Source organism: Salmo trutta, chromosome 2 (assembly GCF_901001165.1).
Source record: "Salmo trutta chromosome 2, fSalTru1.1, whole genome shotgun sequence".
NCBI classification, from domain to species: Eukaryota; Metazoa; Chordata; class Actinopteri; order Salmoniformes; family Salmonidae; genus Salmo; species Salmo trutta.
This window is the reverse complement of record NC_042958.1, coordinates 47,714,024-47,728,058: the sequence shown is the minus strand read 5'-3', so window position 1 is coordinate 47,728,058 and position 14,035 is coordinate 47,714,024. Positions and strand designations below refer to the sequence as shown.

At 44.7% G+C, this 14,035-nt stretch overlaps 1 protein-coding gene across 10 annotated transcripts in view; it reads left to right on the top strand.

The window, feature by feature from the left end:
• The window catches only part of LOC115156125 (myocardin), a 191,963-nt gene that overhangs the window by 126,868 nt on the left and 51,060 nt on the right, over positions 1-14,035 (top strand). For 9 of the 10 annotated variants that reach the window (XM_029703493.1, XM_029703467.1, XM_029703452.1 and 6 more), the window contains one exon: positions 9,626-9,691. The exons of the other annotated variant lie outside the window; for it this stretch is intronic. In XM_029703493.1, coding sequence (XP_029559353.1) covers positions 9,626-9,691 — 66 coding nt within the window. The remainder of the gene's footprint in view (positions 1-9,625; positions 9,692-14,035) is intronic. 10 annotated transcript variants of the gene reach the window in all.

Below are 14,035 nucleotides of genomic sequence, written 5' to 3'. Positions count from 1 at the left end.
TCCGAGTGAGGGAAGCAGCAGAAAAGTTATTAACTGGAGGTAAAGCGGGAGAGGAGGGAGAGAGAGGTGCCACTCTAGCAGGCTGGGGAGGGGCTGTACTGTGAGGGAGTGACGCAGGGAGGGAGAGACGAGAGACAGGAACCAGCCTAGCCAACTAGCGCTATAGTAGACTAATATGTGCCTTAGCTAGGTTATTTATCATCAAATATGATTCTGTCATTTTATTTCCATCTTCCATTGATTAGACATCTGCCAGCTTTTTCCCCACATAGATGCTCTATGACTGTAGCCTATTGCTGCTTTGACTTATGATTGGCCAACAACAAGAGACACGTGCCACGCTCCACTCTCATGAAAAGCAAGAGCAGCAGCATAAATTATAAAATGACTATACTTCTGTCTCTCGACTGCAGTTGTCCTTTTTGGATATGTACAGACCCTCCAGTTAAAGTTACACATACCCGAAACCCGTGACAATCATATCAGATCCGACCCAGACCTGTGACATTATTTTGAATTCTGGATCTGGACCTGCTCGGATCCCGGATTGGGTTCCGGGTATTCGGGTTCAGGTGGATCCGTGAAGACCTCTAGAACAGGCTTCCTTCTTTCACTCTGTCAATTAGGTTCATATTGTGGAATAACTACAATCTTGTTGATCCATCCTCAGTTTTCTCCTATCACAGCCATTAAACTGTAACTATTTTAAAGTCACCATTGGCCTCATGGTGAAATCGCTGAGCAGTTTCCTTCCTCTCCGGCAACTGAGTTAGAAAGGATGCCTGTATCTTCATCTTGACAGGGTGTGTTAATACCTTCACCATGCTCAAAGGGATATTCAGTGTCTGCTTAGGTTTTTTTTAACCATCTACCAATAGGTACCCTTCTTTGCAAGGCATTGAAAAACCTTCCTGATCTTTGTGGTTGAATCTGTGTTTGAAATTCACTCAACTGTGGGACCTTATAGATAATTGTATGTGTGTAGTACAGCGATGAAGTAGTCATTCAAAATAAAAATAAAATAAATAAACATAAATATGGGTTGTATTTACAATGGTGTTTGTTCTTCACTGGTTGCCATTTTCTTGTGGCAACAGGTCACACATCTTGCTGCTGTGATATTTCATCCAGTAGATATGGGAGTAAATCAAAATATGATTTTTTTTCTCCAAATTATTTGTGGGTCTGTGTAATCTGAGGGAAATATGCTTCCTTAATATGGTCATACATTTGTCAGGAGGTTAGGAAGTGCAGCTCAGTTTCCACTTCATTTTGTGGGTAGTGTGCACATAGCCTGTCTTCTCTTGAGAGCCAGGTCTGCCTTCGGTAGCCTTCTCAGTAGCAAAGCTATGCTCACCGAGTCTGTACATAGTCAAAGATGTCCTTAATTTTGGGTCAGTCACAGTGGTCAGGTATTCTGCCACTGTGTACTCTCTGTTCAGGGCCAAATAGCATTCTAGTTTTCTCCATTTTTTTGTTAATTCTTTCCAATGTGACGTAATTATCTTTTTGTTTTCTCATGATTTGGTTGGGTCTGATTGTGTTGCTGTCCTGGGGCTCTGTGGGGTCTGTTTGTGTTTGTGAACAGAGCCCCAGGACCAGCTTGCTTAGGGGACTCTTCTCCAGGTTCATCTCTCTGTAGGTGATGGCTTTGTTATGGAAGGTTTGGGAATCTCTTCCTTTTAGGTGGTTGCAGAATTTAACAGCTCTTTTATGGATTTTGATAATTAGCGGGTATCGGCCTAATTCTACTCTGCATGCATAATTTTGTGTTTTACATTGTACACTGAGGATATTTTTGAAGAATTCTGCATGCAGAGTCTCAATTTGGTGTTTGTCCCATTTTGTGAATTATTTGTTGGTGAGTGGACCCCAGACTTCACAACCATAAAGGGCAATGGGTTCTATAACTGATTCCGGTATTTTTAACCAGATCCTAATTGGTATGTCGAATTTCATGTTTATTTTGAAGGCATAAAAGGCTCTTGTCTCTTAGATAGTTCACAGCTTTGTGGAAGTTACCTGTGGGCCTCATGTTTAGGCCGTGGTATGTATAGGTTTTTTGTGCTCTTAGGGCATCGGTGTCTAGATGGATTTTTTATTTGTGGTCCTGGCAACTGGACCTTTTTTGAACACCATTATTTTTTGTCTTACTGAGATTTACTGTCAGTGCCTAGGTCTGACAGAATCTGTACAGAAGATCTAGGTGCTGCTGTAGGCCCTCCTTTGTTGGGGACAGAAGCACCAGATCATCAGCAAACAGTAGGCATTTGACTTCAGATTCTAGTAGGGTGAGGCCGGGTGCTGCAGACTGTTCTAGTGCCCTCTCCAATAGTTTATATATATGCTGAAGAGGGTAGGGCTTAAGCTGTATCCCCGTCTCATCCCCAGGCCCTGTGGAAAGAAATGTGTGTTTTTTGTCAATTTTAATCGCACACTTATTGGATTTTATAATGTCGTATGTTTTTCCCCCAACATCACTTTGCATCAATTTGTATAGCAGACCCACATGCCAAATTGAGTCTCAAGCCTTTTTGAAATCAACAAAGCATGAGAAGACTGCATTTGTTCTAGTTTGTTTGTTTGTCAATTAGGGTGTGCAGGGTGAATACGTGGTCTGTCGTACGGTAATTTGGTATAAAGCCAATTTGGCATTTGCTCGGTACATTTGCTCGGAAATGTACTAGTCTGCTGTTAATGATAATGCAGAGAAGTTTTCCCAAGGTTGCTGTTGACAGATATCCCACGGTAGTTATTGGGTTCAAATTTGTCTCCACTTTGGTGATCAGTCCTTGGTTCCAAATATTGAGAAAGATGTCAGAGCTGAGGATGATGTTAAAGAGTTTAAGTGTAGCCAATTGGAATTTGTGGTCTCTATATTTTATCATTTAATTTAGGATACCACCAACCCCACAGGCCTTTTTGGGTTGGTTAATTTTCTTCGGTTGTCTGCTTTAATTGTTTTATTTGATAGGGAAGCTGAGAGGTCAAATATACTGTTTAGGTTTTCTACTGCCAAGTTTACACCTTCGCTATTACAGTGAAACCTTTTGTCCAGGAAATTGTCAAGAAGGGATTGAATTTGTTGTTGCCTAATTGTTATTTGGTAGATTTTCACACTACTTTCCTTCTATCTGTAGCATTTCTTAAGTTTATTCAGTTATTTTGGCCTTGATGCCTCATGATTGAGCATAGGTCTGTTCAAGTAGAGTGTGATTTTGCTGTGATCTGTTAGGGGTGTCAGTGGACTGACTGTGAACGCTCTAAGAGACTCTGGGTTGAGGTCAGTGATAAAGTAGTGCCAAGTCTCTCCCTCTCTCTCTCTCCCCTCTCTCTCTCTCTCTCTCTCTCTCTATTCCTCTCTGAAGGGGGTGTCAATGTTAGCCAGAGCTACAGCCAGTCTAATGCTTGGGACTATCTCCCTGTCCTGCTCAGCCACAGTTTATTTGTTTGATACACACAGTTTACAGTCAAGCAGCATTTTATCAAGTGATTCACTTCACTGAGAACAAAGAGTAAGGAACATCAATACTTAAAATGCTCTTACCAAGTTTTTTTCCTCTCTCGCTCTTCAGTGCAATCTCTCTGTGCTCGGTACGGTAATTGCTTACCAGCAATCACAGGCTTAATTGCGCTTTCCCTCAGTGTTGTTTAAACCAACGCCCACGCAGTGGGAAATGACCTCTGACCTCTGGGGACAGAAAGAGAGAGGGAGAGAGATGTAAGGGCTGGAGTCATTGTAGTGGATGACCAGGGGGAGAGACTTTCACAGGGGTGTTTGCTGTGACACACACACATTATGCTTATAGGCCGGTTATTAATGCCATGCAGATGTCGGGAGACTGTTTAGTCTTACATGCTGGGTCACAGAGAACGACAGAGTCACATCACTCTGAGCCTGGCTGAGGTTATTACTGTTGGTGACGTGGGTGTTTTGCGATGTTTCCTTACAGACCTTTCATATACTGTATGTTATTTGTATAAAGTTAAAGTACGATGGCCAGTCAATGGAAATGGATAGCTTGATGTCGTGAGGACAATACATTCACGCAGTTAACGTGTTTATTTAGTGGCCTATGCAGGAATAAAACCCACAACTCTGCTATTGCCAGCTCCATGCTCACAGCAACAACAGTAAGCTATGGGAACCACTACTGGTATTTTAACAGCGAGAGATGAGGTTCTCAGAGTGGTCCCAGGAGACGTGTTTGTGTGGTTTCCTTCTCTCTAGTATTACATAACTGTCAGAGAAGTTGAAGTTGTACACTGAACAAAAATATAAACACGACATGTAAAGTGTTGATCCCATGTTTAATGAGCTGAAATAAAAGATCCCAGAAATGTTCCATACACACAAAAAGCTAATTTCTCTCAAATGTTGTTCACACATTTGTTTACATCCTTATTAGTGAACATTTCTCCTTTGCCAAGATAATCCATCCACCTGACAGGTGTGGCATATCAATAAGCTGATTAAACAGCATGATGATTACACAGGTACACCTTGTGCTGGGGACAATAAAAGGCCATTCTAAAATGTACAGTTTTGTCACACAATACAATGCCACAGATGTCTCAAGTTTTGAGGGAGTGTGCAACTGGCATGCTGACTGCAGGAATGTCCACCAGAGATGTTGCTTGAGAATTTAATGTTAATTTCTCTACCATAAGCCACCTTTAACTTTGTTTTAGAGAATTTGGCAGTACGTCCAACCGGCCTCACAACCGCGGGGGGGGGGGGGGGGGGGGCTCATTCTGATTGGCTGGGCCTGGCTTAATTTATTTCAATTGACTGATTTCCTTCTATGAACTGTAACTCAGTAAAATCTTAGAAATTGCATTTATAATTTTGTTCAGTATATATTATGTCAACACTATATCAAGGCTAGTGGCGGTTGGTGCCGTTCAAGAAGGGATGACAATAAAACAACTTATTTTTATTACAGCACATTGCATGTCATTCACTGTCATTCATATTCCATTCATCCAGTTCAATGTGAGAGCGATAGTTTTAGGCTATTACATGATACTCTAATTTACCCTATACCCATTACATTTATATTTACGTCATTTAGCAGACGCTCTTATCCAGAGCGACTTACAAATTGGTCCATTCACCTTATGATATCCAATGGAACAACCACTTTACAATAGTACATCTATATCTTTTTTTTGGGGGGGGGGGGGGGTTAGAAGGATTACTATATCCTATCCCAGGTATTCCTTAAAGAGGTGGGGTTTCAGGTGTCTACGGAAGGTGGTGATTGACTCCGCTGTCCTGGCTTCGTGAGGGAGCTTGTTCCACCATTGGGGTGCCAGAGCAGTGAACAGTTTTGATTGGGCTGAGCAGGAACTGTGCTTCCGCAGAGGTAGGGGGGCCAGCAGGCCAGAGGTGGATGAACGCAGTGCCCTTGTTTGGGTGTAGGGACTGATCAGAGCCTGAAGGTACGGAGGTGCCGTTCCCCTCACAGCTCCGTCGGCAAGCACCATGGTCTTGTAGCAGATGCAAGCTTCAACTGGAAGCCAGTGGAGTGTGTGGAGGAGCGGGGTGACGTGAGAGAACTTGGGAAGGTTGAACACCAGACGGGCTGCAGCGTTGTGGATGAGTTGTAGGGGTTTAATGGCACAGGCAGGGAGCCCCGCCAACAGGGAGTTGCAGTAATCCAGACGGGAGATGACAAGTGCCTGGATTAGGACTTGCGCCGCTTCCTGTGTAAGGCAGGGTCGTACTCTGCGAATGTTGTATAGCATGAACCTACAGGATCGGGTCACCGCCTTGATGTTAGCGGAGAACGACAGGGTGTTGTCCAGGGTCACGCCGAGGCTCTTAGCACTCTGGGAGGAGGACACAATGGAGTTGTCCACCGTGATGGCGAGATCATGGAAAGGGCAGTCCTTCCCCGGGAGGAAGAGCAGCTCCGTCTTGCCGAGGTTCAGCTTGAGGTGGTGATCCGTCATCCACAATGATATGTCTGCCAGACATGCAGAGATGCGATTCTCCACCTGGTTATCAGAAGGGGGAAAGGAGAAGATGAATTGTGTGTCGTCTGCGTAGCAATGATATGAGAGACTGTTACCCTATACCCATCATGAGGTTGCTACAACCTAGCCTATGGATGAAAGTTTATAATGTAGGTGCACAGGTCCAAAGACCGATTGGAGTAATCAGGTAAACAATGAACCATAATCCCAACTCGTGACTTTACTACCCTGCATGAATCTGCAGGTAGCTAACCAACTAGGTTCAATGTTAGCTAGCTAACATTAGGCTAGAGCTAGCTAAGCAAATGGCTCTGAGATACAAATAATAAGATCATACACGTAACGTTAGCTAGCTAGCCAGCCAGCTAACATTAGCTAGCTAGCTAACAGTACACTTTAACTTGAAATGAAAATGACTTTGTGTCAAAATTAGAAACGTGTAATATCTGAAATGTAGCTAGCTAGACTATCTTACCCGTATACATCATGGATGGACACCTCTCCCTGTCACAGATGCCATGGTTGCCCTTAGTTTGAAGAGGTTTTATCCATCTCCTTAGCTATCATACTCTAATTCCACTGATTTCAAAACTCGATCCTCCAGAAAGTGGACAGCAGCACTTGTGCAGTTCTTCTACGCGATACATTTAAAAAAGACACGTTAGACAGGATTACCTACACATACTGACCAGCTTGTGTGATTGCAGACGGCCAGGTGATGGTGATATTATAGCAGGGTAGTAACTATAATTCAGTTCAGAGCCAACTGTTACACACGGACAAGCAGCAGTAATCACCGAGGACAGGTTGAGGATGGATCTGATGATGATGTGCCCTAACGACATAAATTAAACAGTCTGTTGATGAGGACGGGTGTGTTTATCTGCGTTTATCTGAAAGACAGTGGGATGATAGAGATCGTAGTCTTATTTAGGCAACTGTGACAAAGTTGGCCATTATCTCGTGCACATGAAAATGTTTCTTGAAGTCAGGAACAGTTTTACTCCAAAATTTAGAATTTATTTGAATAAATAGATAAATACACCAATAGTTAAAATCATGCTGAAAGGATAAAACAAGAATCAAAAGGGGTACCCCATGCTTTTTATGGGATACCCTTGCTTTCAGCTACTTACGCTGCCTCTTTCCCACAAACACATATACACCTGTATTCAATCAACTCAAATTGGTGGGAGAGGCTACAATTATCTCATTAGCCAATCCTGACTCAACACATTTTTTACACAGATTCAATTACATACTTGACTGTAGCAGATTACATGGTGAATAAACGTTGACAATGGAAGGAGATGAAACATTACTGAACAGGTCCCTTTAATAAATAAACATTAACACATTCACACACACAATGGGGAATGTATGAGTCTTTAGGTGAGGATGTCCAATCACAGGAACTCCTCTGTAGAGGAATCCTTCAACTAAACCCTTTGACCTCTCCAGGAGCATGGCAGCTGCTTTGACAACAGGTCGTTATGACTGTGTTGCAGAGTCATTTTGATTTGATTAGACTGTGATAGGCATTATTATATTTTGATTTGATTAGACTGTGGTAGACATTATTGTACAGCCAATGTCTAGTGCTATGCCAGTAATTGAGATCACCAGAGCAGTGATCAGTCTCTCTTGACAGGCTTTTCTAACAACAGACTGGGCCATGTATGAGATATTGTATTTATAGATTCATGAGGTATTAATAATATTGAAATTCAACCTGGCTAGGGTCCAGTGGGGTGGGTATTTGATCCATTGACAGAAAGAGAGAGATATTCAAAGTGATTTGAAAGGTTAGTAAAATGAAAAATAGTTTGCACTATGACATGTTTTGTCCCAGTGTCTAGTTAGAGCGAATGGCTGTGCCGCTGCCAAACTGTAAACTCAAGCAGATGTTTAGAGAATGATGTAATTATGTAACAGAGGTAGATGATAGGAGGGAGAGGTAAAGCCGACAGACAGACACACACACACACACACACACACACACACACAAACCTCAAGCATTGCTCGGTATGTGTCAGTGTTGACAGTGTGACATTGTTAAAACATGCTCCCGTGGCGTATTGGTGAAACAGAGCCGTGAAACTACATAGCAGTTCTGTCCATTCAGCTGTCCACTACAAACTCAGAGCATCCCAGAGTGATAAGAGAAACAGAGATAATCATCACGTCATACTCAACCAGTTCTCACAGTCTCACGTCATAGTTAGACGTTTATCCATGTTGTTAAAAACATCCAATTTCAAAGTGTTTAAGCTTTAGTTTTGGCATCATCTCTGAATTCTTAAGGTTAGGTATTAACTCTGAATGGTTAAGGTTTGGGATACGCTTAAAACAAAAATCTCAAAGACAACTTTTGTATCGCTGGATTCGAAACGTACTACCTTTAGAATCAGAGGCAGATGCTTACGCCCATCCGCCATCCCTGTCCACAATGCCCTAGCAAAACCAAAAACGACTTGAAGGTAACAGCTCTCACTGTTGCCCCTAGTGACCGGTTTCCACGTCATCTCCCTACATGGATGGACGTTGAATACTGACTTGAATCACAGGTGACCTGGCTGATCATACTACTGTCTCAGCTGGAGGGTCCCGTTGTGAGACCTCTGCTGCAGGGGAGCACAGAACACACACAGGCACACTGACATGGGGTTAACTGGCGTCTACGACCTCCACACACACACCAGACTCCACACACACAAGGGACTTTGGATAGAGGCTAAGGGAGGATCGGCAGACGAGGGCCAGTGTGTGTGTGTGTGTCAGAACACAGACAGACCACACACTGCCTAGCAGATCTGTTTAAAGGCCAGGACCTGTGTTTATCATTCTCTACATCCTGTTCACAGAAATACTTGTCAGCCCACAGCATAATTTTTTATTTTGTGTGTCTCTGCAACTCTTCTATGCACACAGAGAGATTTGCATGAGGCTTGTTTTTTTATTTGTTTAACCCTTATTTTACCACATTTACAGCAATGACCTGGGAAAGAGTTACAGGGGAGAGGAAGGGGATGAATGAGCCAATTGGAAGCTGGGGATGATTAGGTGGCCATGAGGGCCAGATTGGGGATTTAGCCAGGACACCAGGGTTAACACCCCTACGATAAGTGCCATGGGATCTTTAGTGACCACAGTGAGTCAAGACACCCGTTTAACGTCCCATCTGAAAGACGGTACCCTACACAAGGCAATGTCCCCAATCACTACCCTGGTGCATTGGGATATATATTTTTTTTTAGACCAGAGGAAAGAGTGCATCCTACTGGTCCTCCAGCACCAATTCCAGCAGCATCTGGTCTCCTATCCAGGGACCAACCAGGACCAACCCTGCTTAGCTTCAGAGGCAAGACAGAAGTGGGATGCATGGTGGCATGCTGCTGCATTTTTCAGGATGTTAATGTAGCATCAGAACTTTGAGAACTTTCATACATTGATTTTGGTTCATGATTTGTCAACCCCATTCTCTCACCGGCACACAACCATAGCAATACTTTCTCTGCTGAAATTACAATAGTCTCTCAACCCCTCTGTATCTCCTTCCCCCACCCTTTCCTACCCTTCTTCCTCTCCCTGTCTCCCTCCCTCCCTCATCTCTCTGTCTCCCTCCTCCATCTCCCCCCTGTAGTTCTGCAGTTCAGACTCCAGCAGAGGAGGACTGGAAAGCAGCTTGCAGACCAGGGCATCATGCCTCGTGAGTAACACTATTTTACACACACATACACGTGCAAGTGTACACACACACACCTCTCAGCCATCAACGTGACAAGTGTGTCTCATAAGCGTGTGTGACACCATGTACTGCATTACTAGAGAGAGAGAGAGAGTGGGACACCATGTACTGCGTTACTAGAGAGAGAGAGAGTGGGACACCATGTACTGTGTTACTAGAGAGAGAAAGAGTAGGACACCATGTACTGCGTTACTAGAGAGAGAGAGAGTGGGACACCATGTACTGCGTTACTAGAGAGAGAGAGAGAGAGAGGGGGAGAGAGTGGGACACCATGTATATCATAAGGTGAATGCACCAATTTGTAAGTCGCTCTGGATAAGAGCGTCTGCTAAATGACTTAAATGTAAATGTAAATGTAATGTACTGCGATAATAGAGAGAGAGAGTGGGACACCGTGTACTGCATTACTAGAGAGAGAGAGAGAGTGGGACACCATGTACTGCATTAATAGAGAGAGAGAGAGAGAGAGAGAGAGAGAGAGAGTGGGACACCATGTACTGCATTACTAGAGAGAGAGAGAGTGGGACACCATGTACTGCATTACTAGAGAGAGAGAGAGTGGGACACCATGTACTGCATTACTAGAGAGAGAGAGAGAGAGAGAGAGTGGGACACCATGTACTGCCTTACTAGAGACAGAGAGAGAGAGAGTGGGACACCATGTACTGCCTTACTAGAGACAGAGAGAGAGAGAGAGAGAGAGAGAGAGTGGGACACCATGTACTGCGTTACTAGAGAGAGAGGGAGTGGGACACCATGTACTGCATTACTAGAAAGAGAGAGAGTGGGACATCATGTACTGCATTACTAGAGAGAGAGAGAGAGGGGACAGCATGTACGTCATTACTAGAGAGAGAGAGAGTGGGACACCATGTACTGCATTACTAGAGAGAGAGAGAGTGGGACACCATGTACTGCGTTACTAGAGAGAGAGAGAGAGAGAGAGAGAGAGAGTGGGACACCATGTACTGCGTTACTAGAGAGAGAGGGAGTGGGACACCATGTACTGCATTACTAGAAAGAGAGAGAGTGGGACATCATGTACTGCATTACTAGAGAGAGAGAGAGAGGGGGACAGCATGTACGTCATTACTAGAGAGAGAGAGAGTGGGACACCATGTACTGCATTACTAGAGAGAGAGAGAGTGGGACACCATGTAATGCGTTACTAGAGAGAGAGAGAGAGACAGAGTGGGACACCATGTACTGCATTACTAGAGAGAGAGAGAGAGAGAGTGGGACACCATGTACTGCATTACTAGCGAGAGAGAGAGAGTGGGACACCATGTACTGCGTTACTAGAGAGAGAGAGTGGGACACCATGTACTTCGTTACTAGCGAGAGAGAGAGAGAGAGAGAGTGGGACACCATGTACTGCATTACTAGAGAGAGAGCGAGAGTGGGACACCATGTACTGCGATACTAGAGAGAGAGAGAGAGAGAGAGAGGGACACCATATACTGCATTACTAGAGAGAGAGAGAGAGTGGAACACCATGTACTGCATTACTAGAGAGAGAGAGAGAGAGTGGGACACCATGTACTGCAATACTAGAGAGAGAGAGTGGGACACCATGTACTGCAATACTAGAGAGAGAGAGAGAGAGGGACACCATGTACTGCGTTACTAGAGAGAGAGAGAGAGAGAGAGAGAGGGACACCATGTACTGCGTTACTAGAGAGAGAGAGAGTGGGACACCATGTACTGCATTACTAGAGAGAGAGAGTGGGACACCATGTAATAATTTACTAGAGAGAGAGAGAGTGGGACAGCATGTATTGCATTACTAGAGAGAGAGAGCGAGTGGGACACCATGTACTGCATTACTAGAGAGAGAGAGAGAGAGAGTGTGACACCATGTACTGCATTACTAGAGAGAGAGAGAGTGGGACACCATGTTCTGCGTTACTAGAGATGGAGAGAGAGAGTGGGACACCATGTTCTGCATTACTAGAGAGAGAGAGAGTGGGACACCATGTACTGCGTTACTAGAGAGAGAGAGAGAGAGGGGGAGAGAGTGGGACACCATGTATATCATAAGGTGAATGCACCAATTTTTAAGTCGCTCTGGATAAGAGTGTCTGCTAAATGACTTAAATGTAAATGTAATGTACTGCGATAATAGAGAGAGAGAGTGGGACACCGTGTACTGCATTACTAGAGAGAGAGAGAGAGTGGGACACCATGTACTGCATTAATAGAGAGAGAGAGAGAGAGAGAGAGAGAGAGTGGGACACCATGTACTGCATTACTAGAGAGAGAGAGAGAGAGAGTGGGGACACCATGTACTGCATTACTAGAGAGAGAGAGAGTGGGACACCATGTACTGCATTACTAGAGAGAGAGAGAGAGAGAGAGTGGGACACCATGTACTGCCTTACTAGAGACAGAGAGAGAGAGAGAGAGGGACACCATGTACTGCATTACTAGAGAGAGCGGATGTGGGACACCATGTACTGCGTTACTAGAGAGAGAGAGAGAGAGAGGGACACCATGTAGTGCATTACTAGAGAGAGAGAGAGAGTGGGGACACCATGTACTGCCTTACTAGAGACAGAGAGAGGGGGACACCATGTAGTGCATTAATAGAGAGAGAGAGAGAGAGAGAGAGAGAGAGAGAGAGAGAGAGAGAGAGAGAGTGGGACACCATGTACTGCGTTACTAGAGAGAGAGGGAGTGGGACACCATGTACTGCATTACTAGAAAGAGAGAGAGTGGGACACCATGTACTGCATTACTAGAGAGAGAGAGAGTGGGACACCATGTACTGCATTACTAGAGAGAGAGAGAGAGGGGGACAGAATGTACTGCATTACTAGAGAGAGAGAGAGTGGGACACCATGTACTGCATTACTAGAGAGAGAGAGAGTGGGACACCATGTACTGCGTTACTAGAGAGAGAGAGAGTGGGACACCATGTACTGCGTTACTAGAGAGAGAGAGAGAGAGAGAGAGTGGGACACCATGTACTGCATTACTAGAGAGAGAGAGAGTGGGACACCATGTAATGCATTACTAGAGAGAGAGAGACAGAGAGTGGGACACCATGTACTGCATTACTAGAGAGAGAGAGACTGGGACACCATGTAATGCGTTACTAGAGAGAGAGAGAGAGAGAGAGAGAGAGAGAGAGAGAGAGAGAGAGAGAGAGAGAGAGAGAGTGGGACACCATGTACTGCATTACTAGAGAGAGAGAGAGAGTGGGACACCATGTACTGCATTACTAGCGAGAGAGAGAGAGTGGGACACCATGTACTTCGTTACTAGCGAGAGAGAGAGAGAGAGAGTGGGACACCATATACTGCATTACTAGAGAGAGAGAGAGAGAGAGTGGGACACCATGTACTGCAATACTAGAGAGAGAGAGAGAGTGGGACACCATGTACTGCATTACTAGAGAGAGAGAGAGAGAGTGGGACACCATGTACTGCGTTACTAGAGAGAGAGAGAGAGAGAGGGACACCATGTACTGCGTTACTAGAGAGAGAGAGAGTGGGACACCATGTACTGCATTACTAGAGAGAGAGAGTGGGACACCATGTACTGCATTACTTGAGAGAGTGGGACACCATGTAATGCGTTACTAGAGAGAGAGAGAGTGGGACAGCATGTACTGCATTACTAGAGAGAGAGAGCGAGTGGGACACCATGTACTGCATTACTAGAGAGAGAGAGAGAGTGTGACACCATGTACTGCATTACTAGAGAGACAGAGAGTGGGACACCATGTACTGCGTTACTAGAGATGGAGAGAGAGAGTGGGACACCATGTACTGCATTACTAGAGAGAGAGAGAGAGTGGGACACCATGTACTGCATTACTAGAGAGAGAGAGAGAGTGGGACACCATGTACTGCATTACTAGAGAGAGAGCGAGAGTGGGACACCATGTGCTGCGTTACTAGAGAGAGAGAGAGAGAGTGGGACACCATGTACTGCATTACTAGCGAGAGCGAGAGTGGGACACAATGTACTGCATTACTTGAGAGAGAGAGTGGAACACCATGTACTGCGTTACTAGAGAGAGAGAGAGAGTGGGACACCATGTACTGTGTTACTAGAGAGGAGAGAGTGGGACACCGTGTACTGCATTACTAGAGAGAGAGAGAGTGGGACACCATGTACTGCATTACTAGAGAGAGAGTGGGACACCATGTTCTGCATTACTAGAGAGAGAGAGCGAGAGAGTGTGACACTATGTACTGCATTACCAGAAAGAGAGCGAGTGGGACACCATGTTCTGCATTACTAGAGAGAGAGAGCGAGAGAGTGTGACACTATGTACTGCATTACTAGAGAGAGAGT